The following is a 26,216-nucleotide window of genomic DNA, read 5'->3' on the forward strand; positions in this document are numbered from 1 at the left end:
AACTGTCTCAAAGGCATTTTTTTTACAATCCTTCCTCCACAGTAAGGTAATGTTATTAAATAATCCAATCCATTCACAAAATGGCTCTCTGCATCTGCTCTGGTGTCTTCTGCCATATCACTGCATATTTATGCATGACTGAGATAAGATTTTCCTTAACATTGTTATTTCGATAACCTGAAGCTGTTCTGTTACCTCTGGGCTCTCATCCTCTCCTATTTATACAGTGAAGCCCATGGCAAATAGGAAGAAGCTCAGTATCTGCTTCTCCCTCCATAACCCCCACTTTCTCCACTGCCTCCTGGACCATAGTTTCCTCCACCATATGGTCCCCCCATGTTCCTGCTACCACCAAAATTTCCACTCTTCATTGGACCATAGTTAGAAGGTTGTTGGTTATAATTTCCAAAATCATTGTAATTCCCACTCCCGTAATTTCCTCCTCCATAGTTGTCATAACCACCTCCGTAGCCCCCACCCTGGTTGCCATATCCAGGTCCTCCACCACCATATCCTCCTCTTCCTCCTCCATAACCAGGGCTACCTCCAAAATTGCCACCTCCAGGTCCTCCTCCATACCCATTATAGCCATCCCCAAATCCACGGCCACTTCCATATCCATCAGATCCTCCTCTAAAGTTACTTCCTGGTCCTGGTCCAAAATTTCCACCGCCACCACGAGAATCTCCAAAACCAAAGTTGCCTCCTCTTCCACTTCTAGAACTTTGGACTTCCTGCATTTCTTGTCTAGACAAAGCCTTTCTTACTTCTGCATTATGACCATTGATAGTATGGTATTTTTGCAACACAATCTTATCCACAGGGTCATGGTCATCAAAAGTAACAAATCCAAAGCCTCTTTTCTTTCCAGACTGCCTGTCAGTAATAATCTCAATGGTATCAATTTTTCCATATTCCTCAAAGTAATCTCTAAGATGATGTTCCTCAGTATCTTCCTTAATTCCACCAACAAACAGCTTCTTCACAGTTACATGAGCCCCCGGCTTTCCAGATTCCTCTCTTGCAACAGCACGTTTTGGCTCAACCACTCTCCCATCAATTGAATGAGGTCTTGCAGCCATGGCAGCATCAACTTCAGCCATGGAAGAAAAAGTCACAAAACCAAATCCTCTTGATCTTTTGCTTGCAGGATCCCTCATTACCACACAATCTGTAAGTTTTCCCCATTGCTCGTAGTAGTTCCTCAAACTTTCTTCTGTAGTTTCAAAGCTCAAGCCACCAATAAAGAGTTTACGGAATTGTTCCTTTTCTCTCTTTTTCTTCTCCAAAGGAACAGTTTCTAAAGTTTTCTCCATCGCGGACTCAGTCGCTTCAGCCCGATTTCCCGCAGCCGAGCGAGATGAGAGAGATCTCCGCGGACGAACACAAACCGGACTCGTCCTGGCGCTGTAGTGAGAACTGCCGCTGCTCGAGAAACAACACCGCTGGAGCACCTCCACTCCAGACCCGGCGCTGCTGCTACTGCCGCTAGAGCCGCTGCCGCCGCTTTTCTAGAACCTTCCCCCCGACTAACGCGTCTTCCCCTACGTCAGGCCGTTGCGTAAACGTCCTAACCGCCGCCAATGGCGGGAACGCTCTACGACCTCCTAGCGCCAAGTACGTTAATTTAATTTTTAAACTTTACAATACTATCTTTTATAAATTCTTACTGCCTTTTCATATTGCTCATGCGGTTCTCGAGGCAAGAATGCTGAAGCGGTTTGCCATCCCCTTCTCCAGTGGACCACATTTCGTCAGAACTCTCCACCATGACCCGTCTCTCTTGGGTGGCCCTGCATGGCATGGCTCATAGTTTCAGTGAATTACACAAGGCTGTGATCCATGTGAGCTTAGCTTTCTGTGGCTGCGGTTTTCGTTCTGGGGGCCATAGGACTGAAGCTCTTATTTCTTCTGTCTGTCCTCTGATGGATGAAGATAAGAGGTTTGTGCAAGCTTCCTGATGGGAGGGACTGACTGTGGGGAAAGCTGGTTCTTGCTCTAGTGGGCAGGGCCAGGCTTCCCAAATCTTTAATCCCATTTTCTGCTGGTGGGTGGGGCTGTGCTCCCTCCCTGTTGTTTGGCCTGAGGTGGCCCAGTCATGGAGTCTGCAGTCTCTATGATGGGCTGTATGTTCTATGGTAAGACTAATGGCGACCTCCTCCAAGAGGGCTTCTGCGCCTCCCAGGACTGCTGCTGCTGGTGCTGCTGCCCCCACAGCACGCCACTGTCAACCCACACCTCTCCTGGAGACTCCCACACACTCAGGGCAAGATTGGCTCAGTCTCTTGTAAGGTCACATCATGGATGTGAGAGTTGGACCATAAAGAATGCTGAGTGCCAAAGAACGGATGCTTTTTAACTGTGGTGCTGGAGAAGACTCTTGAGTGTCCCTTGGACAACAAGGAGATCCAACCAGTCAATCCTAAAGGAAATCAACCCTGGATATTCATTGGAAGGACTGATGCTGAAGCTGAAGCTCCAATACTTTGGCCACCTGATGTGAAGAACTGACTCACTGGAAAAGACCCTGATGCTGAGAAAGACTGAGGGCATGAGGAGAAGGGAATGACAGAGGTTGGATGGCATCATCAATTCAATGGATATGAGTTTGAGCAAACTCAGGGAGATAGTGAAGGACAGGGAAGCCTGGTGTGCTACAGTCCATGCAGTCGCAAAAAGTAGGACACAACTGAGAGACTGATCAACAATAAATTCTTTCATAAAGCAGAGAAGAAGGGGACAGTTGCCAATTATTCTATGAAAACTACACAATATCCCTTATAAACATATTTGGCAAAAATCCTTAACACATTATATAATAAAATCCAGCAACATTTAAATAGAGTTATACACTATAACCAAGTCACCTTTATCCCAGGAGTGCAAGGCTGGTTTAACATCTGAAAATCAATGAGGGTAAATCCCATGTTAATAAAATAAAGGACAAAAACCATATGATCATTTCTGGAAATGTAGAAAAAGCATTTGAAAAACTCTTAAGCTAGGAATAAAAATAACCATAAAAACTCTTAAGCTAGGAATAAAAGGGGACTTTCTCAATGTGATAAAGGGTATCTAACTAAAATTTACAGTCTACATTATATGTAATCGTAAAAGACTGCATCCCTATAAATCTGGAACAAGGCAAGGATATCTGCTGTTGCCACTTTTAATCAACATTGTACTGGAGGTTTTAGTTAGTATGAGAAGGCCAAAAAGTAAAAAATAAAAATAAAGCCATTCACATTGGAAAAGAAGTAAGACTGTCTTTATTCAAAGATGACATGACCCTGCACATAGAAAATGCTACGGAATTTAGAACTACTATTGTTAATATAATAATACTGCCCCAATTGATCTACAAATTCAATGCAATCCTTATTAAAATCCCAGCTCTGTTTTTTTGCAGAAATTGACACGCTAATTCTAAAATTAATATGGAAATGCAAAGGATCCAGAATAGCCAAAACAATCTTGAAAAAAATTGGAGAACTCACAATTTCTGATTTCAAAACTTACTACAAGATTACAGTAATCAACAAAACACGGTACTGGCATTAAGACAGAAATATAGGCCAATGGAATAGAACTGAAATAAGCCCTCACATGTAAAGTCAATTTAGTTCTGGCAAAGTTTCCAAAGCGATTCAACGAGAAAAGGATATCCTATACAAGTATTAGCAAGGATGTGGAGAAACCGGATCCCTCATACTTTCCAAATAGGAGTGGAAAACGGTACAGCCACTTTGGAAAACAGCTTGGTAGTTTCTCCCTTCCTAGGTATCTATCCAAAGAAATGAAAACATACATCCACACGAAGAACTCATATATGAATATTCACAGTGCCATTTATTTGTAAGAGCCAAAACCAGGAAATAACCCAAATGTCCATCAATAGGTTAATGGATAAACAAATGTGATTTATTCTTAAAATGGAATATGACTCGGGAATAAAAAGGAATAACTACTGATTACTGATACACACTACGACACAGATGAACCTCAGAAACATACTAAGTGAAAGCTAGACACGAAAGACTATCTGGTATGACCCCATTCATAAGTAGAAAAGGTAAATGTATACAGATAGAAGTAGATTAGTGGATGCCTTAGCTGGACTTAGGAATGGTGACTGACTGCAGATAAGCACAGGGTAGTTTTTGAGTTGATGGAAATGTTCTAAATCTGGATTGCTGTGATAGTTACGTAACTCTAAAAATCTACTAAAAATAATTGTGTATGTACTTATGTAATTACAATGGGTGGATTTTATGGCATATACATTGAACCTCAGAAAAACTGTTTTTAAAAAAGTATCACAGGTTTAGGGACCAGAGTATTGGGATAATTTAGGGATATTTTATTATTATAGCTGAGGGAAAAATCTGAGATAGGTTGAAGTCTGAGGGCTGTATTCAACTATATACCTGTGAAAAGTTGAAATGGCCCCAAAGATATTGATGCTAATCCTTTAAATTTGTGAATATAATCTTACATGGCAAAAGGGACTCTGAAGATGTGATTGTTAAGGATCTTGAAATGGGAAAATTATTCTGGATTATCTAGGTATGTGGCCCCTACATATAATCACAAGCACTGTTATAAGAAGGAAGCCGAGGGAGATTTGACTACAGGGTTAAGAAATGTGAAAATGGAGGCAAGAGCTGGAGGAAGGGATCATGAGCTAAGGAATGCAGGCATGTCCAGGAGCTTGGAAATGGAAGTAGATTCTCCCTTAGAACCTCCAGAAAAACTCAGGGTCGTCGATGCTTTAACTTTAGACCGTTAATACTGACTGCAGATATCTGGCCTCTAGAACACTAAAGGAACACATGTGTGCTATTTTAAATCACCAGTGTTATGGTAATTTGTTGTAAATGGCAATAGGAAATTAATATAATGTCCAATCTCAAACATATTTGATTTATATTTTATAAATTTTGAATTCATTGAAAACACATAAAAACTTTAAAATCTCATACTCTGAACATTGTTAAATTGGAAAATTAGGCAGTACAAATTTTCCCCATCAATATGCAGAACTTAACTGCAGTTTACCCGTTTCCCAAATCCCTTCCCCACCCAAGAACACCCTCGGCGTACTTTCTGCATCTGGATGGAAAGCCTCATGAAACAGCCCCACAGCTGTGCTTTGGCACTGCCAGTGGGGGCCCTTGGGATATCCATTCTTCCCCTGGGGTCTCCATTCTGAAGAGGAGATTGGCCTAGAATACTCTGGCTGCCTTCCTGGCTCTCCTCCCAATTTCCTGTGGGTAACTGTTTTGAGCAGGATATACCCACACCCTTGCCAAAACACATTGGCTCTGGAGACTGCCTGGTCTGAATCACACTTGTTGAAAAGCAATATTTTCCTAATCCACAGTTTTGCATTGCCGTTAGTGGAAAATCCCAAATTCTTAAAGTGGCCCACACCAGCCTTTTGTTAATGTCGTAAATGCTCCCAGCAATTCCTTATCTTGGACTTTTGCACAAGCCCTTCTTTTTCATTTTTCTGCTGCGCCCCACGACATGTGGAATTTTAGTTCCCCAACCAGAGACCATAGATTGAACTCAAGCCCTCTGAGTTGGAAGTTTTAGAGTCTTAACCACAGGACTGCCAGGGAAATTCCAAGTCCTTTCCTTTTTATGCAAACTGTTCTGGGATTCCTTTCTCTGGTCTCACCTAACGTAATCTCCTCTGGGAAACCATCCCTGACCAACTGAAATGAATCTCCCTATATTCCCTATAACATAGTCCCCTATATATAAGCCCCATAATACAGGCTCCCGTAATCCTTCACAGTGCTTACTGAACTTTGTAGTTTTATCTTTTTGCGGTTAAATATTTAGTATCCATTCCCTGGTGGCTCAGATGGTAAACAATCTGCCTGCAACACAGAAGAACTGGATTCCATCTCTGGGTTGTGAAGATACCCTGGAGAAGGGAATGGAACCCACTCTAGTAGACTTGCCTGGAGAATTCCGAATCCCTGGTGGCTCATGTGGTAAAGAATCCGCCTGCAATACAGGAGACCCAGGTTCAATTCCTTGGTCAGGAAGATCCCCTGGAGAAGGAAATGGCAACTCACTCCAGTATTCTTGCCTAAGAAATCCCATGGACAGAGGAAGCTGGCGGGCTACAGTCCATGGGGTCGCAAAGAGTCGGACACGACTCAGCGATTCACACACAGACATACACACATCCATTCCTTCACAAGAGTTCCTCCCCTCATGAAGGGAACTTCTTGAGAGGCTGTGTCTGTTCCTCATTTGTTGAATCAATACACGAATGAACGGGAACCATTTACAAAGACACGTTCCCCCTCCATCACCAGCAATATAAAATGTGCAGAGATTCTTACTGCTTTAAACCTTTTTATTTTAAAATAGGATGTTGTATATACCTTTACAACTTTTCTAACTAAAAGTCCCAGAGTTTAAATGTTTTTCTCAAAATCAATGATAAGTCAGTCACCAAAGCTGAAGTCTAGCAGCATAAAAATACTCTGGCACTGGGAGACCAGAGCCCGTCCCCGATGGGACTGAAGGTCTGAGTGACCCTGGACCTCCGACCAGTAGGCTCTGCCAGAAATCTTCCCTAGCACAGGGCCAGTGAGACTACAGCTTCCCTTCCCTCAGCAGCCTGCAGTGCTCATGGCCATTTTCTCTGATAGGCTGTGACCTCATCTCTATTAATGGATATTTACACTCCACTCCAAGAAGTTTGCTGTTTTAACGCAGAAATGAACATCCTTATACAATGTTCTTTGTATACTTATGTGAGGATTTCCACAGGGTAAAGTCCTTGAAATGCAATCACCAGATTATAGGGACTACCTGTTTTAAATGATTGGTAGATACTGTTGAATTGGTCTCCAAAAAGGCTTTGCCAGTTCATACCCCCAGAGAAGGCAATGGCACCCCACTCCAGTACTTTTACCTGGAAAATCCCATGGGCCGAGGAGCCTGGTGGGCTGCAGTCCATGGGGTCGCTAAGAGTTGGGCACGACTGAGTGACTTCAGTTTCACTTTTCACTTTCATGCATTGGAGAAGGAAATGGCAACCCACTCCAGTGTTCTTGCCTGGAGAATCCCAGGGACGGGGGAGCCTGGTGGGCTGCCGTCTATGGGGTCGCACAGAGTCGGACACAACTGAAGTGACTTAGCAGCAGCAGCAGCAGCAGTTCATACCCCAAAGGTGTCCTTTTGCCCCCTGACCCCACTGGGTATCGCTGTCATACTGATTTATCATTTTAAGCTACCGGTGAGGTTAAGCTTTGTTTTCTCCATGTTTAACTGGCCTTTACATTTCCCTTGTGAACTGTTTATTCAAATTCTCTGAGCAGTTGAGATGGAACTCCAAATGTGAAAAGTAAACTTCTAAATTTTATTCTATTACTTAAGTGGGATTTTTAATGTTTAGATCTTTAGTCTATCTGATACCTTTTTTTAAGCTGAAACTCTTAAGTTTATATTGAATATTTATGGCTGTTTATTCTTTACAAGTAGGAAGTAAAGTTGTCCTTTCCTTATGCATTTGAGCTATCATCTTTATCATAGATTAAATTCTTATGCACATGTAAGGGTATTTCCAGACTTCCTGTTCTGTTCCTGCTGACTCTGTTGGTCTACTTTTGGCTCTAACCCCGTTGTTTTAATTATTGAAGCTTTAAAACACATGCCTGGTACCCAGTAGGCATTCAACAAATATTTGTTACTCTCTGAATTTACTCTTTTGAATATACTTAAGAATCAATTTGTCAAGTTTTTTTAAAACCCACTGTTTAGTTCTTTTACTTTCAAACTCCTTGAGCAGTTTTATTTTAGGCTATCTTTATTGATAGCACATATTTTCATTTATTTTTTTTAAAATTATATCTGACAATATTTTCTTTTAGTTTGCAAGTTTATCCCATTCAGTTATTGTTAACCAGATAGATTTAGTTGTGTCATCTTTTACAGATTCAGATTGGTTTTTAATACTCTCATTTTCCCTCATTTGCTTTCTGGTCTGTGTTTTCTTTGTTGTTTCTCCCCAACCTCCATAATTTGAAAAAGGTATAATTTTTATAAATTAGTCTTTATATTTTTACTTACAGAGAAATATCCTTAAGCATGTGTAACTCCAAAGTCAGTCTTCTTAGAAACCTAGACACCAAGAGAGCAAGACAAAACTTAAATAGAGATAATGAAGATATTCTTTCCTGAGAAGGCAACAGCAACCCACTCAGTATTCTTGCCTGGAAAATCCCATGGACAGAGGAGCCTGGTGGGCTACAGTCCATGGGGTCGCAAAGAGTCAGACACAACTTAGCGACTAAACCATAAACCACCAATGAAGATATAAACAATACAGTTAATAAATTTGATCAATTAGATATAAAAGAACCCCACACTGGACAAATAATTCACATTCTTTTTGAGCCAGAAGAACATTTAAATTGGCCATAAAAGAAACTATAATAAATTTCACAGAATCAATATAATATAGACCATGTTATCTGCCCATAATGCACTAAAATTAGAAATTAATAACAAAAGTCGGGCTTAAAAGCATATGCCTCTTGCAATTTTGCTGATTCTGCTGTCTGTTCTTCCTTCCGATCTATTCTGCCTGCCCCTCCCTCGTGGATTGCTTTGTGGCTGTGGGAAACTTGAAATTCGCACTCTGCACAGCAAGTCAGATTCTCTAGCCTCTCCTTGAGGAGCTCATGAACCAGTTTTTTTCATCCAGAACCCATTCAGGTGAGCAGCAGAAACAAAAGGGTTATCTTCTGACTTACCAGGATCCATGCTCCTAAGAAGTTTTTAATGGCAACTTCATATATAATCAGTATCTAATGATTTTCCATCCCCATCTCCATGAAAAATGAATAAGCTATAAACACTGCGGTAATTCCCTCCTCCTCTCTCCCTTCCTCCCCTACCTTTTAAGCATGTTTTATGATTTTCATTCATCTCTGAAATCAACAAATAGTGTTGAGCATCTCCTACCTGCCAGGCACTGTGGAGGAAGCTGATAGAGGTGGTCCCTACTGTCAGATGCGGTCCCTACTTTCATGTAGCTTATGGTCTAGCAGAGAGACAGACAGAAACAAATAGCCACTCAAACCAGTCCAGCACTGTGGAAGCAATGAGAGCCTGTGGCAAGGAGAGTCTACCCAGCTAGGGAGGCCAGTCAAGGCTAGACTGTAAAAGGATGCTGAAATGATAGCAACAGAGGAGCAGGAGTTACCTTGGCAAAGAGGAGGGAAGAGTGTGCCAGGTAGAGGAAATGGCAGGTGCAAAGACCCTGTGGCAGGAAGGAGCAGGTAAAATATGAGAGACAGAAAGGGGGCCTGCTTGACTAGGCCACTATGAATCAGGCAGAGATAGGCTGGCACAAAGTCATTTGGGCTTCACTGGCCAGGCTGAGGCTAGCTGCCATTATTCTAAGAGCAATGAGAAGTTACTGTAATTTTTTGTTTTTGATTTTAACTTGTTATTGTTAAATATAACATAAAATTAAGAAAATCATATAGAGCATATGTATCATTTAATGAATTGCTATCAAGTAGGCCTGGCGTGCTGCGATTCATGGGGTCACAAAGAGTTGGACACGACTGAGTGACTGAACTGAACTGAACTGAAACATCACAGAGGGTTTCCCAGGTGGTGCTAGTGGTAAAGAACCTGCATGTCAAGGCAGAAGACGTAAGAGACGTGGGTTCAATTCCCGGGTCAGGAAGATCCCCTAGAGAAGGGGATGGCAACCCACTCCAGTATTCTTGCCTGGAGAATCCCATGGACAGAGGAGCCTGGAAGGCTATGGTTCATAGGGTCACAAAGAGTTGGACATGACTGCAGTGACTCAGCACACGTACACACAAACATCACAGATGGGAGGAAGCTACAGAGACATGATGACCAAAGGCAATGTGGGATCCTGGGTTGGATCTTGAACAGAAAAAGTGATGTTAATGGAAAAACTGGTGAACTCTCAAGTCTGTAGTCTAGTTAATGATACTATACCAAATGTTGGTTTCTTAGTTTGGTCAATGTACCTATAAAATGTTAACATTAATGGAAGCTGGGTTAAGGATAAATGGGAACTCTCTATATTATGTTTGCAACTTTTCTGTAAACTTAAAATTGCCCCCAAAATTGAAAAAAAAAGTTTAAGCTGACAAATTCCGAAAACATCCTGCAATCCAGAAAACAATGTAATTCAAAAAGCTAACCAACTCACATACTTTAAGAATACTTTTCTCCTATTGTTTTTTGGTTTCATTTGACAGTGTCTTCACATAACAATGATTTTGTAATATTTTCTAAAATAGAATAAGAGGTCTCTTTTCCCTCAGACTGCACTACAAAGCTACAATAATCAAAACAGTATGGTACTGGAACACACACCATTGTGTGTGTGTGTAGATCAGTGGAACAGAACGGAGAGCCCAGAGATAAATTCATGCAATTATGGTCAGTTAATCTACAACAAAGGAGGCTAGACTATACATGGAAAAAAGTTAGTCTTTTCAATAAGTGGTGCTGGGAAAATGGTACAGATACATACAAAAGAATGAAATTAATCCATCTTCTCACATCATATGTAAGAAAAACTCAAAATGGATTGAAAACATAAATGTAAGGCAGGAAACCATAAAACTAAAAGAAAACATAGGCAGAATATTTTTTGACATAAATTATAGCAATATTCTTTTTGACTGTGTCTAAAAGAACTAAAAACAAAAATAAATAAATGGGACCTAATTAAAACATTCTGCACAGCAAAGGAAACCATCAACAAAACAAAAAGATAACCTACTGAATGGGAGGAAATATTTGCAAATGATATGACTGATAAGGGGTTAATATACAAAATACACGAGCAGATCATACAACTCAACATCAAAAACAGCAAACAACCCGATTAAAAACTGAGCAGAAGACCTGAACATTTCTCCAAAGAAGACATACAGATGACCAACAGCCACATGAGAGGATGCACAATATTATCACAGGGAAACGCAAATCAAAGCCACAAGGAGATTATCACCTGTCAGAAAGGCTATCATCAGAAAGAGCACAAAAATAAATGTTTGTAAGAATCTGGGGCAAAGGCAACCTTTGTACACTATTGGTGAGAATGTAAATTGGTGCAGCCACTGTGGAAAACAGTATGGAGGTTCCTAAAAAAACTGAAAACAGAACTACCCTAATCCAGCAATTCTACTCTTTGCTATATATCTGAAGAAAATAAAAACATTAATTTGAAAAGATATATGAACCCCTCAATGTTCATAGCAGCATATTTACAATGGCCAAGATATGGAAGCAACCTAAGGGTTCAATAACAGATGAATGTATAACAATATGGTGCTTCCCTGGTGGCTCAGGAGTAAAGAATCTGCCTGCAGTGCAGGAGACACAGGTTTGATTCCTGAGTCAAGAAGAAGGAGGAAGGCATAGCAACCCACTCCAGTATTCTTGCCTGAAGAATCCCATCGACAGAGGAGCCTGGTAGGTTACAGTCCATAAGGCAGCAAAGCATCAGACACGACTAAATTGATTATACATACACACACACACACACACACACACACACACACACAATGGAATATTATTCAGCCCTAAAGAAGAATGAAAACTTGCCATTTGCAAAAACATGGATAGACGTAAAGGATATCACGCTTAGTGAAATGTCAGACAGAGGGAGACAAATAGTGTATGTTATAACTTATATGTGGAATCTAAAAATACAGCAAACCAGTGAATATAACAAAAAAGAAACATTCACAGATACAGAGATCAAGCTAGTGCTTACCAGAGAGGAAAGGGAAGGGGGAGGGGCAAGATAGGAGTAGAGGATTAAGAGGTACAAACTGCAGTGTATAAAATAAGCTACAAAGATATATTGTACAGCACAGGGAATATAGCCAATATTTTACGATAACTATAAATGGAGTATAAACTTTAAAAATTGTGAATCACTATGCTACACACCTGAAGTTTATTTAATCTTATAAATCAACTATATCTCAATAAAAATAATTTTTAAAAGGCAATTTCTTCAAAATAACAGGTAAAACTAAAACCTAGTGTTTAGGGATCACACTTGGGGGATGAATTAGACAAGGATGTGCACAGTTTAGGTCCCCTCAAGGAAGGACATGTCTCCTAAGTTTCCTCCCGTCTCTGATGATTATCATGACCTTGACACTTGTGAAGGGTACTGCTCAGATATTCTGAAGCATGTCCCTCAATTTGTATTTGTCTGTTGTTTTTCTCTTGCTAGAAAGCAGCCGTGAGTTTTTATTTTTTTTAAAAATTGGAATATAGTTGATTGACAATGTTGTGTTAGTTTCAGATGTACAGCAAAGTGAATCTGTTATATGTATACATATACCCATTCTTTTTTTTCAGATTCTTTTTCCAAATAGGCCATTACAGAGTATTCAGTAGAGCTTCCTGTTCTATGGGCTTCCCTGGTGGCTCAGATGATAAAGAGTCTGCCTGCAGTGCTGGAAACTGGGGTTTGATTCCTGGATCTGGATCCCCTGGAGAAGGAAATGGCAACCCACTCCAGTATTCTTGTCTGGAAAATCCCATGGACGGAGGAGCCTGACAGGCTACAGTCCATGAGGTTGCAGAGTCGGACACGACTGAGCGACTTCACTTTCTTTCTTTCACTTTCCTGTTCTATACCATAGGTTCTTATTAGCTGTCTATCTTATATATGGTAGTATGTATGTGTAAATCCCAGTCTTTCAATTTATCCTTCCCTGCCCCATCTTTGCCCCTGGTAACCATAAGTTTATTTTGCATACCTGTAACTCTGTTTTGTATATAAGTTCATTCATAGCCTTTTAAAATTAGATTCCACACATAAGCAATATTATATGACCCTTGTCTTCATCTGACTTCCTTCACTCAGTATGACAATCTCTAGGTCCATCCAGGTTGCTGCAAATGACATTATTTTGACCTTTCTAATAGCTGAGTAATATTCCACTAATATATGTACCTATCTTTTTTATCCATTCCTTTGTTGATGGACATTTGGTTGCTTCCATGTTCTGGTTATTGTAAATAGTGCTTCAGTGAATATTGGCGTGCAAGTATTGTTGAATTATGGTATTCTCTAGATATATGCACAGGAGTGGGATTCTTGGATCATATGGTAGCTCTATTTTTAATTTTTCAAGGAACCTCCATACTGTTCTCCATAGTGGCTGTAGCAGTTTACATTCTCACCTACAGGGCAGGAGGGCTATGAGTTTTTATAACATAAAGGCACAGAGGTGAAATGCCCTTATTGCACTGTACCTATGCTAATCAATAGGATTTATCACTAGTGATGAAAGTGAAAAAGGAGAGTGAAAAAGTTGGCTTAAAGCTCAACATTCAGAAAACTAAGATCATGGCATCTGGTCCCACCACTTCATGGCAAATAGATGGGGAAACAGTGGAAACAGTGTCAGACTTTTTTTAGGGGGGGCTCACTGCAGCCATGAAATTAAAAGACGCTTACTCCTTGGAAGGAAAGTTATGACCAACCTAGATAGCATATTCAAAAGCAGAGACATTACTTTGCCAAGAAAGGTTCATCTAGTCGAGGCTATGGTTTTTTCAGTGGTCATGTATGGATGTCAGGGTTGGACTATAAAGAAGCTGAGTGTCAAAGAATTAATGCTTTTGAACTGTGGTGTTGGAGAAGACTCTTGAAAGTCCCTTGGACTGCAAGGAGATCCAACCAGTCCATCCTAAATGAGATCAGTCCTGGGTGTTCATTGGAAGGACTGATGTTGAAGTTGAAACTCCAGTACTTTGGCCACCTGACGTGAAGAGCTGACTCATTTGAAAAGACCCTAATGCTGGGAAAGATTGAGGGCAGGAGGAGAAGGGGCCGACAGAGGATGAGATGGTTGGATGGCATCACCCACTCAATGGACATGGATTTGGGTGGATTCTGGGAGTTGGTGATGGACAGGGAGGCCTGGCATGCTGTGGTTCATGGGGTTACAAAGAGTCGGACATGACTGAGAGACTGAACTGAACTGAACTGAACCGATGTTAATCTAGATCACTTGATTAAGGTGGTGTCTGTCAGGTTTTGTCACTGCAAAATTTCTAATTTTCATACTCTATTCTTTGAAGGTGAGTCTCTGAGTCCAGTCACACTCAAGGAGAGGTAAATTACATTCCACTTCTTGGAGAAGCAGTATCTGTTAGAATTCTTGGACTTCCTTTGTGGTCCAGTGGTTAAGAATCTGCTTGCCAATGCAGGGGACACAGGTTCAATCCCTGGTCTTGCAAGTTTCCACCTGCTGCAACTAAGCCCTTGTTCTACAACTACTGATCCTGTCCTCTAGCCTTTGAGCCGCAACTACTGAAGCCCTTGTGCCCTAGAGCCTGTGCTCAGCAACAAGAGAAGCCACTGCAAAGGGAAGCCTAGGCCATGCAAATAGAGAGTAGCCTCCACTTGTTGCAACTAGAGAAAAAGCCCAAGTATAGGCAGAGGTTATATGGATATTATTTGCATTATTTTTGGAACTTTTCTTTAAGCTTGACATTAAAAATTAAAAATGTGCAAAAAAAAAAAAAAAAGAAACCACAGCAGAGACAAAAAAAAAAAAATATCAGCATACACAAAAGTAGAGAAATAGTATAATGAACCCCCATATATCATTACCAAGTTTCAGTGATTGTAAACATTTTGTCCATCTTATTTCATGCACCCTCCTTGCCTAAATCTGGAAAATCTTAAACCAAAATCCAAGACATCATATCATTCACCTGTAAATACTCCAGAAAAAAAAAAAAGTAATGAAGACCCAGAAAAGCCAAAAATAAATACAAAAAAAAAAAATTCTTCCATAAAGAAGAATTTTCTCTTATTTACTTATTCAATCATTAATTCATATAACTTTAGGTTTATGGGTTATAATCCAACACTACTGATATATTTTATTGCTCAAATTACTCCAGCTCTGGTCACTGGGAGTTCCTTCAGGTTGGTGGCTGTACTCTTTTGACACTATCCCTCCCCTCTTTTCTTCCTGAGGACTTCCTTGTTTTCTGGCATTACAAAACCATACAAGCCCATCTCGTATTATCCCTGCCCTAGTCCTAGAATCAGCCATTTCTCCAAGGATCTTGGTTCTTTTTCATCAGTGAATGGTATTTAGAAACCACAATCTGGGTGCTGGATGTACTCACTGCTATGGGAGAGGGTGGTATTTACTCGTTTTTTAAAAATGTATTTTTCAAGTTTCTGGGTTCTTCCTCTAGCTCTTTTTTCCTTGCAATTTATTTTTTTGAAAAAAATTGTCCTGTAATTTCCCACAGTTTGGATTTTACTGGTTATGTCCCTGAGTTGTTGTTCAGCATTTTTTTCTGTCCCATGTAAGTTTCCTGTAAATTTGTAGTTGGATCTACAGGCATGAGCAGGTTCTGGCTGGATTTTGGGGGCAAGACTGCCTCATAAGTGGTGGTATGGTTCTTCCATCAGGAGGTGCATAATTACAGGTCATCTATTTTTTGGTGAGATGTCAATAGCCACGGACAATCATTGCCTAATATACTCATTCTTTCCAGGCTGCCAGATGGTGATCTTCCACTTCAGTCATTCCTCCTTCATTCATTTGTGGGAACACAAAAAAATTCGTTTCATTCTAATAAAAAATATATTCTCCTCCTCTACTATTCTGTTACCTCATGTTGCAGTTCATATAGAAGGGAGGCTTTTCCCCCTTTATTTAGCAGTTTTAAAACATAAAGTGTTGGCTCCTCTGACATCCTGTCACCCCATTGATTGCCAGGGTTGATTTGGCCGATGTGGCTGGGTTGGTGGGTGTCCTGTTCCTCCCTTACAGTTCTGTGTATGTGTTTCCTGAAGCTGCATGCTCAAGTCAGAGAGGATGACCTTCCCCCAGGATGGTTTTTTTGGTTAAGGGTAAATTAGTAGCTGTGCTCTCCTACCAGAACCTCCAAAGAAGTTCCTTAGTATCTTCTAATGATGACAAATCATTATGAGATCATTAAATATATTTTATGTATTTCAATGCATTGATTTATTATCCCTTTGATGCCCTATTTGTTGCACTTCGGGCCAGTGAAAGCCCCTCAAGTCGGCTCCTGAGTCCTTGTCTGACACAATACTAGTAGTCTCTGGCAGTTTCTTCCAATATGGTATCGAGTAAGCAGGCAGGAGGCAGACACCCTATGTGGCTTCCAGGTCTTGTGGGAACACCTCTGTTTAGTTTCACCCTTAGAGAGGATACTACACCCTCTAGGTTTCTGGCGAGGGCCTTGAGAGATTCACCAAGAGAGGGATTACACAGATGGAGTTGGTGGCGATGGTGGGGAGATGATGAGTTCAACTTTTAACTTTGTTATGGGCTAAATTTCGACATCCCCCTGCTCCTCCCGCCAATTCCTTTGTCCTAACCCCCAGTACCTCATATTGTGACTGTATTTGGAGACAGTGCCTTTGAAGAGGTCCTTGCCTTGCTCAGTCACTTCAGTCGTGTCCGACTCTCTGTGACCCTATGGACCATGGCCTGCCAGGCTCCCCTGTCCATGGGATTCTCCAGGCAAGAATATTGGAGTGGGTTGCCATTTCCTTCTCCAGTGATAAAGTATGAAGTGAGTGAAGTGAAGTCGCTCAGTCATGTCTGACTTTTGCAACCCCATGGACTACCAGGGCCTACCAGGCTCCTCCGTCCATGTGATTTTCCAGGCAAGAGTACTGGAGTGGGTTGCCATTTCCTTCTCCATTTGAAGAGGTAATTAAGGTAAAATATGGTTATATTAATGGGCCTTAATCCAGTAGGATGAGCACAAGCTGGAATCAAGATTGCCAGGAGAAATATCAATAACCTCAGATATACAGATGACACCACGCTTATGGCAGAAAGTGAAGAGGGACTAAAGAGCCTTTTGATGAAAGTGAAAGAGGAGAGTAAAAAAGCTAGCTTAAAACTCAACATGCAAAAAACTAAGATCATGGCATCCAGTCCCATCATTTCATGGCAGATAGATGGGGAAACAATGGAAACAGTGACAGACTTTATTTTCTTGGGCTCCAAAATCACTGCAGATGGTGACTGCAGCCATGAAATTAAAAGATGCTTGCTCCATGGAAGAAAAGCTATGATAGCATATTAAAATGCAGAGACATTACTTTGCTGACAAAGGTCCATCTAGTCAAAGCTATGGTTTTTCCAGTAGTCATGTATGGATGTGAGAGTTGGACTGTGAAGAAGGCTGTGGTGTTGGAGAAGATTGTTGAGAGTCCCCCGGACTGCAAGGAGATCAAATCAATCAATCCTAAAGGAAATCAGTCCTGAATATTCATTGGAAGTTGAAGTTGCATATTCAGTATTCATTCAAGTTGAATATTCATGCTGAAGTTGAAGCTCCAACAGTTTGGCCACCTGATGCGAAGAACTGACTCAGTGGAAAAGACCCTGATGCTGGGAAAGATTGAAGGCAGAAAGAGAAGGGGATGACAGAGGATGAGATGGCCGGATGGCATCACCAACTTGATGGACATGAGTTTAAGCAAGCTCTGAGAGTTGGTGATGGACAGGGAAGCCTGGTGTGCCACAGTCAATGGGGTCGCAAAGAGTTGGCCATGACTGAGCGGCTGAACTGAACTGAATCCAGCAGGACTGGTATCCTTTATAAGAAGAGAAGATTAGGACAGGGACAACACCTGGGCCAGGGGAAAACCACGCGAGGAGGAAGCAAGAAGACCACCACCAGCAAGCCAAGCAGCAAGGCCTCAGAAGAAGCCAAATTTGCCAACAACTTGACCTTGGACTTCTAGCTTCCAGAACTGAGAAAAATCAATTTGTGTTGTTTAAGCCACCCAGCAGCAGCAGCCCTAGAAAATGAATACAAACTTGTTGAGTGAGAGGTATTTGGGGGATGTTCGCAGCATTCACAAGGGTGGGTTCAGGGCTCAGGAAAGAGGACTGGCGTGGAAGCAGAACTATGGGAGCTGGGGACAAATACAGGGTGGATAAAACCATGTGGGAGGAAGTGAATCTCCAGGGAGAGTCTGAGGACTGGAAAGAGAAGAGAGCTGGGAAATAAACCCACGTTAAGAAATGGGGGAAAGGGACATCCCTAGTGGTCTAGCCGTTATGAATCCCCTTGGTGATCTGGGGTTAAGAATCCCCTGCCCTGCAAAGGATGTGGGTTTGGTCCCTGGACAGGGAACTAAGATCCCGCATGCTGTGAGGCAACTAAGCCTGTGTGCCACAGCTATTGAGCCTGAGCTCTAGAGTCCATGAGCTGCACTTACTGAAGCCTGTGTTCCCTAGAACTCATGCACCACAACAAGAGAAGCCACCACAACGAGAAACCTGCGCACCGTACCTAGACAGTAGGCCCCTGCTCGTCTCTAGAGAAAAGCCCTCATGGCAACGAAAGCTCAGCAAAGCCAAAAATAAACAAAAAGAAATGGAGGAAGGAAGAGAAGCCTCTGCAGTAGACCTAGTAGTGAGTGGAGGGAGAGGCAGGAGCAAAAGCGTAAAAACAGGCCCAGAGGCAGAAAGTGGGGTTAAGGGAGTTTGGAGACGGGAATGGTTAACTACCGAATGCCAGAGAGAGGTCAAGTAACAAAAGGATTGAAGGAGAGTCCTGGGATGCTGCAATCATAGATGGGGTGGGAGCTTGGAGAGCCAGGCTGCGGTGGTTCAGGGTAGGAAGGGGGAAGAAGGAGATAACGGTAAATCACCTGACAGAAAGGACGTGGTACAGACTGATAGAGGGATTTGTTGTTTTCTCTTGTGTTTATTAGGAGTGACTTGAGCATGCGTTATATGATGAGATGAAGGAGCCAGTGGATATGAAATAAACAAATGAAGGAAGAGATGGAACCCTGGATTACTCCAAGGCAAAAAGAGGAACATTAAGCACACAGGAACACCTATTTCTCTGAGAAAGGAAGAATGCAGGTGGTGATAGGTTTGGAGGTTTGGGGTAGGAATCTGGGGATGAATATTCATGCACACTTTTTATGTAAGACGCATGTTTTCACTTCTCTTGGGTATATTTCTAGGAGTGAAATTGCTAGGTGATATGGTAGCTCCCATGTTTAACAATTTAACTGCCAAACTGTTTTCCAAAGCAGCTGTACCATTTTATACTCCTACCAGCAATGTATGAGGGTTCCAGGGTCTCCACATCCTGACAACGCTCATTATCATCTGTCTTTTTAAAATATACCCATTCTAGAGGGAGTCAAGTGGTACTTCAGTGTGGGTTTTTTAAGCTTTTAGGGGACCTATAATTAATTAATTAATTTTTGGCTGTGCTGGGTCTTCAGTGCTGCGCACGGGCTGTCTCTAGCTGCAGTGCTGGCTTATTGCGGTGGCTGTTCTTGTTGTGGGGCACAGGGTCTAGGGTGTGGGAGCTTCAGTAACTGCGGCATGTGGGCTCAGGAGTTGCGGCTCATGGCTCTGGGGCACAGGCTCAATAGTTGTGGCACATGGGCTTAGTTCTCCTGAGTCATGCGGAATCTTCCCTGTCCAGGGATTGAACCTGTGTCTCCTGTTTTGGCAGGCAGATTCTTAACCACTGGACCATCAAGGAAATTTTTCATTGTGGTTTTGATTTATATCTCCTTAATGGCTAATATTTTGATATCTTTTCACATATGTATTGGCTATTTGCAAATCTTCTTTAGGGATATATCTTTTCAAATCATTTTCCCATTTTAAAACTGGGTTATTTGTCTTTATTGTTGAACTGTAAGAGTTCTTTAAATATTCTGTATGGGTGTGCATGCTAAGTCACTTTAGTCGTGTCCGATTCTGTATGACCCTATGGACTGCAACCCACTATGCTCCTCTATCCACGGGATTCTCCAGGCAAGAATACTGGAGTGTGGGGCTTCCCTGGTGGCTCAGTGGTGGAGAATCCACCTTCCAATGCAGGGGACACGGGTTTGATCCCTGGTCCGAAAAGATCCCACATGCTGCAGAGCAGCTAAGCCCATGAGCCACAACTACTGAGCCTGTGCTCTAGAGCCCAGGAGCCTCAACTCCTGAACCTCAGAGCCTGTGCTCTGCAACAGAAGCCATGAGAAGCTTCCCATCGCAATGAGAAGCCTGCACACCACAACCAGAAAGTAACCCCCTGTTGACCACAACTAGAGAAAAGCTCATGGAGCAATGAAGACCCAGCACAGCCAAATAAATAAATAAAATTTTATATATATATATTAAAAAAAAAAGAATACTGGAGTGGGTTGCTATTTCCTTCTCCAAAATATTCTGGATACTAGTACCTTATCCGGAGAAGGCAATGGCACCCCACTCCAGTACTCTTGCTTGGAGAATCCCATGGATGGAGAAGCCTGGTAGGCTGCAGTCCATGGGGTCGACGAGGGTCGGACACGACTGAAGTGACTTAGCAGCAACAGTATCTTATCATATATTATGATTTAAAAATATCTTCTCTCAACCCATTCGTTGTCCTTTTACTTTCTTGATGATGTTCTTCAAAGGACAAGAGTTTTTCATTTTGATGAAGTGTAGTTTATCTGTTCTTTTCTTTGGTTGTTTGTGCTTGTGGTGTTGTATCTAAGAAGGCTTTGCCTAACCCAAGGTCATGAATATTTCTTCTAAAAGTTTTATAGGTTTAGTGCTTACATTTAGGTCTATGATCTATTTTAGGTTAACTTTTGTGTATGGTGTAGGGAAGGGGTCCAACTTAATTCTTTTGCATGCAAATATCCAGCTGTCCTAACACCATTTGTTGAAAAGACTATTCTTTCTCCACGAAATGGTCTTGGAACCTTTACTGAAAAATCAGTCGGCCATGAATGTAAGGGTGTATTTTTGGAATCTCAATTCTATTCCACTGATCTATGTCTATCCTTATGCCAGTATCTTATTGTCTTGATTTGTAGTAAGTTTGAAATCGGGACATGTTAGTCCTCCAACTTTGTTTTTTGTTTCCAAGATTTGTTTAGCTATTCTGTGTCCCTCGCGTTTCCATATGATTTCCTGGATCAGCTTGTCAATTTCTGCAAAAACAGCAGCTGGGATATTGATGGGGAATGTGTTGAATCTGCAGACCAACTTGGGGTGTACTGGCATCTTAACAATATTAAGTCTTCCAATTTACGAACACGAGATGTCTTTTAATTAGGTCTTTGTTAATTTCGTTCAGTGATGTTTTGTAGTTTACAGTGTGTAAATCTTACACTTCTTTTTGTTATGTCCTATTTGTTTCTAAGCATTTTATTCTTTTTGATACTCATAAATGGAATTATTTTAATTTTATTAAAAAATGTTCATTGCTAGTATGTAGAAATAGTTGACTTGAATATACTGATCTTGTATCCTGTACCCATTTATTAGTTCTAATTGTTTCTTATGGTTTTCTGTTTACAAGGTCGTCTAATCTGTAAATAGATAGTTTTACTCTTCCTTTCCAATCTAGTTTTATTTTGTTTTCTTGCCTAATTGCCCTAGCTAGAACCTCCAGCACAATGGTAAAATAGAAGTCAGGAGTATGGCTATTGTTTTAAAAGATGTCAATTTTTCTCATAACAATTTCTCTTATAATTCCAAAAAGAATTAGAGCTCATGTGGATGAATACACAGCTGAGAGCAGCTATAAAAAGAGAAACGAGTGAAGATTTTCCCTTCTGCTATAGTAAAGCATTTATAAAACAACAATAATCAAAATGGAATAGCACTGACAGAAAGATATAAATGTCAGTGGATTAGAGTAAAAAGTTCAGACTCTGTATATATAAGAACAAGAAAACCAATGGCAAAGGGACAGGGTTTTTTAGTAAGTATTGGGGAACTTGGATAGCTTTTGGGGGAGACAGAGTTAGATTTTCACCTCAAGTCATTCATCAAAATAGTTTCTAGAAGAAATTAAAGAGAATGAAGGAACAAATAAAAAGCCAAACAATTTAAAAACTAGAAAAAATATGAATGGATATTATTGGACCTATGAGTGTGGAAGAACGTATGCTTGAAATATTAGAAGAAATTCAAGGATTTGACTCCATAACGTATGTCAAAACATATTTGCAATAAATAAAAAAGGCAAAGTATTATTATTCCTAACATAGACAGGGTTAATATAAATTAGTAAGTTAAGGCTTCAAAGAAAAATGGGCATAGAAAAGAGACAATTCAAAAATAAACTTATTAAAAGGGGAAATACAGATGAGTAATAACTGAAAAAAATGTTCAGTCTCACTGGCAATCAAAGAACTGCAAAGGGAACAAGAAGGTACTACCTTTAGCTTTCAGCAGAGATTTCTAAGGTGCTACTCATCACTGCTTAGGGTATGTTGAGATAGCTCTCATACTAATCTTATGAATTATTAGATATATTATTAGGCCCATTTTATAATGTGGAAACTGAGATTCTGGGGTTCAGTATTTTGCCCAAGCTTATACTGCTAGTAAGTGGTGGCACCAGGATTTAAATTCAGGCTGGGCAACTCTATTACAGTAAAGTGAAAGTGAAGTCGCTCATCGTGTCCAACTCTTTGCGACCCCATGGACTGTAGCCTACCAGGTTCCTCCGTCTATGGGATTTTCCAGCCAAGACTACTGGAGTGGGTTGCCATTTCCTTCTCCAGGAGATCTTCCCCACCCAGGGATTGAACCTGGGTCTCCCGCATTGTAGACAGAGGCTTTACCCTGAGCCACCAGGAAAGTCAATTATAGTAAAGGCCCTTTAAAATAGCCGTGGGAGGGAGAGGTGAAGGACAGGGGGAAATGTAGCTTGCAGAGCCAGGCAGATGCATTTTTATAGTGCCTGCATGGAAGCGTTATGATATTGCACAGGGAAGCAATGAGTGGAAATTACATAGAAGGACCACTGTTTCAAAGCAAGAACTGTCCCAAATGGACTAGAGAGGCCCAGGAAGGCAGAGAACACACCCAGCCCTGGGGAAGAAGAGGAAGCAGGAGGGTTCTCTCTTTAACCCTCACATCAGACTGCAGTGGGTGATCTCACCTCCTAGAGCAGAAAACACCTCTAGGTGGCCAAGACCTCAATGTTTTCAGAGTTTCTGCTCTTTTCTCAACTGCAAACAGCTAGTAGAGCCCACCCTTTCTCTTAGGGCCAAGTGCCCTGCAGTGGAGACCTTCCTGACTTCACTGCCCTCTTGCAGCTGCAATCCCAGGCTAGCAGGAAGCCTGAGCTTGCCAAATTATGAGGGCCAGGGCAGGAGGAAGGAGGGAGTAGCCCATCTTTGTTCTCTTTTGCCCTTTCCTGGAGCCTTACTACTCCATGGGGGAGGGGGAGGGAAGTGGGTGGACAGAGCCAGTCCCGTCACGTTGGAGAGCTAAGAAAAACCCATGAAACAGAGCCATTAAAGGACAATGACAAGCATATGCTAGTCATGCCTTGGCAAAGATACCTTCATTTGCAAAGCCCTGGGGAGTTCATTCTTAAAGTGTGGCTTCATCCTGACTCTTAACCTTGGGTAAGCCTGTTTAACCTTTTTTTATACCTCAATTTCTTCATCTGTAAAATGGGTATGACAACACTTCCTGCTTTACTGACTTCAGATGATATAGTAGGCTTAGACGACCAACAAACTAAGCTAGTTTAAGGGCAGAGTACCACAGGCAGTAGAGTCACTTGGACCTGAGCCCAAGTCCAGTCTGCAATTTTCTGGTTACAAACTTGGGGAAAATCATCCAAGCTTTTCTTGCTTTAGCTTCCTCAACCATGAAGATGAAGTAGCAATTTGTTGCTGCTGTTTAGCCGCCAAGTCGTATCCGACTCTTTGCAACCCCATGGGTTGTAGCCTGCCACTCTCCTCTGTCCATGGGATTTCCCAGGCAAGAATACTGGAGTAGGTTGCCATGACCTTCTCCAGGGGATTTTCCCAACCCAGGGATTGAACCCACATCTCCTGAATTGCAGTTGGAGTCTTTGCTGCTGAGCCACCCGGGAAGCCCAAAGGTAGCAATAGCATTTGCTTTAAAGGGTTGTCTTCAAAGGAAAATGAAAAAGTACACATAGAGCAATTGGTAGAACAAGGACTCGAGAGCACCCAGGTTTAACCATTATACTGTAATTCCCTCACAACTGTAATGCATATAAAACAACATATACTGTAAAGACTGGAAATTCAACAAGTTGTTAACAGTGCTTATTTCTGAACAGTGAGATCTTAATCTATTTTTTATTTCCTTCTTTATATTTTTCTGTATTTTCCAAATAAATTTTATAATCAGAAAGAAGCTATATATGATGTTCAGATGCTTTGAGATCATTTGTGATGGTCTCTATCATGTAATCTCAGCAACTGCTTAAAATAGGAATCATTATTCCCATTTTGTAGATCAGGAAACAAGGCTGAGAGAGGTTAGAGAGCTGGCTTAACCTTCAGGTCTTACTGTTGTTAAGTGGCAGAGAGCCACGATCCATAGGCAGAGGTGGCTGTCTCCAAAGCTAGGTGCTGTCCACAGGGATGCTGGGCTGCGGGGCTCAGAGAGCACTCCTTCACCCCATTTTGATCATAGGTGAGGTAGAAGGATGGAGCCCTGGTGCATAATATGCTCCCATGGGTCTCATGTACCTGGAATACAACCATATTCCTGGTAGAGGACATGGCCTGGAAAAGTGGGGATTCTGGCATCCTTCTTTCACAGCATAAAACATCAAGAAGTACTGTGAAGTCTCCCCGAGAAGAAATAAAGGTTTCCACTATCAAAGTCTGCAATGCAGGAGACCTGGGTTCGATCGCTGGGTTGGGAAGATCCCTTGGAGAAGGAAATGGCAACCCACTCCAGTATTCTTGCCTGGAGAAGCCCATGGACAGAGGAGCCTGGTGGGCTACAGTCCATGGGGTCACAAAGAGTCGGACACAACTGAGTGACTTTCACTTCACTTCACAATCAAAGTATCCAATAGAAGAACAACAACAACAGCAAAAGCATAACTACAATACGTAAGATTGAGAGAGAAAAGTGGGCAGGAGCTAAATCATTATCTGTCATAGGAAGACAATAGATAGTGACCAGTCCTGATAAATCTAGATAAACTATGTAAGCATGTAGAGATGGGGAGGTAACCACCAGGCCCAAAATTAACCCTGGAATGAGGGGTGGGAAGGAAATATTTTGCTTTTCATCATAAGCATTTCTGTCCTATTTGATTTTTTTTAAGCTCTGTGTTTCATACATATTTTTTAAAATACGATTTTTAATACAGGCTCTAAAACGAAAACAACAAAAACGACTTTGGAGTCATCTGTGTGGATTCACATCCCACTTCTTCCAGTTATGAATCATGGCAGGTTAACCTCTCTAAGCTGCAATTTTATCTTCCTGAAAATAAGGATTAAAAACCATACTCACCCCACAGGGCTGCTTTGAGGACAAAATGAGGTAACGCATGTAAAACATATGGGCCAGCACTGGCCGAAATTTAGCATCTGCAATTATTAACCACTGTTGTCATTATCAATAATAAACCAAGCATGCAAGTAATACCAAGGGCTTTGCACAGAGTAGGCTCTTAATGGATATAAGGAATTGTTTAAAACCTCCACCAGAGCCTATAATTTTCCCCAACTCGGGACGCATGAGCCCCAGCGGTCAGAGTGAACACTTAAATATTGATGTGGTTACTCATTTATTCATTTCTGCTCTCCGCCGCAGTGGCCGCTGACCGCGAGCTCCTTGGACTCCCTCGCCGGGTTCATACTTGGTCCCTCCCGCGCGTAGAAGTGGGAGACAGCGGCAGCTCACCCGCTTTCGGGTCGCTGACCCGGGACCATCACGCGGCGTAGCGTGAATCGCCTCTGGTTTCACGCGGGGAACTTTCCCGGCAAGGGCAGGCTGGAGGAGATACCAAGGGGGCAGCCGGGTGCGCATGGCTCCCACTTGCCAGCGCAAAGGAGATGGCCATCCAGGGGAGGGGTGGGGCGGGGCAGTTTTAGGGCGAGGGCTTTCCGGAGCAGGGACGTCTTGAAAGAAGGCTTGGGATTGGCCGGGAGGCGCGGAGCGGGCATTTCAGACCCGGCCGAGGGTGCGGCGCGGCCCCCAAGCGAGGCAGGGTTTCCCGGGCGCCCCCAGTTGGGGGCGGTACCGACGCGGGAGCCCCGCCCCCTCCTCTGCGGAGGCCGCGCGCCCCGCCCACGGCCCGCGCGGCACCCGGCTGACCTCTAGCTCCCGGTTGGTCTGCGGCGGCCGGGGCGAGGGCGTGGCTGGCACCTTCCCCCGGCT

At 42.1% G+C, this 26,216-nt stretch overlaps 1 protein-coding gene and 1 long non-coding RNA gene across 4 annotated transcripts; both read right to left on the reverse strand.

Annotated features, from left to right (window-relative positions):
- On the reverse strand, positions 1-1,541 carry LOC133256829 (heterogeneous nuclear ribonucleoproteins A2/B1-like). 2 transcript variants are annotated; one of them, XM_061431928.1, is made up of 2 exons: positions 560-1,541; positions 1-439 (listed from the first exon to the last, which is right to left on the reverse strand). In XM_061431928.1, the coding sequence occupies exons 1-2, from the start codon at positions 1,314-1,316 to the stop codon at positions 255-257; spliced, it is 942 nt and encodes a 313-aa protein (XP_061287912.1). In that variant the 5' UTR covers positions 1,317-1,541; the 3' UTR covers positions 1-254. The 2 variants fall into 2 exon arrangements, with proteins under 2 accessions (XP_061287912.1, XP_061287911.1); XM_061431927.1 differs by having other exon boundaries at positions 1-1,539.
- A 1,699-nt stretch (positions 1,542-3,240) lies between these two features.
- On the reverse strand, positions 3,241-26,182 carry LOC133256832 (uncharacterized). Of its 2 annotated transcripts, none has more exons than XR_009739312.1 (3): positions 25,740-26,182; positions 8,098-8,148; positions 3,241-6,018 (listed from the first exon to the last, which is right to left on the reverse strand). It is a non-coding gene; the product is annotated as an uncharacterized LOC133256832 (long non-coding RNA). The 2 variants fall into 2 exon arrangements; XR_009739313.1 differs by having other exon boundaries at positions 3,241-6,065; positions 25,740-26,043.
- Positions 26,183-26,216: the final 34 nt, after the last annotated feature.

Source organism: Bos javanicus, chromosome 11 (assembly GCF_032452875.1).
Source record: "Bos javanicus breed banteng chromosome 11, ARS-OSU_banteng_1.0, whole genome shotgun sequence".
NCBI classification, from domain to species: domain Eukaryota; kingdom Metazoa; phylum Chordata; class Mammalia; order Artiodactyla; family Bovidae; genus Bos; species Bos javanicus.

Coding starts and splice junctions, on each gene's coding strand:
- LOC133256829 (XM_061431927.1), bottom strand. CDS start 1,316: ATGGAGAAAACTTTAGAAACTGTTCCTTTGGAGAAGAAAAAGAGAGAA.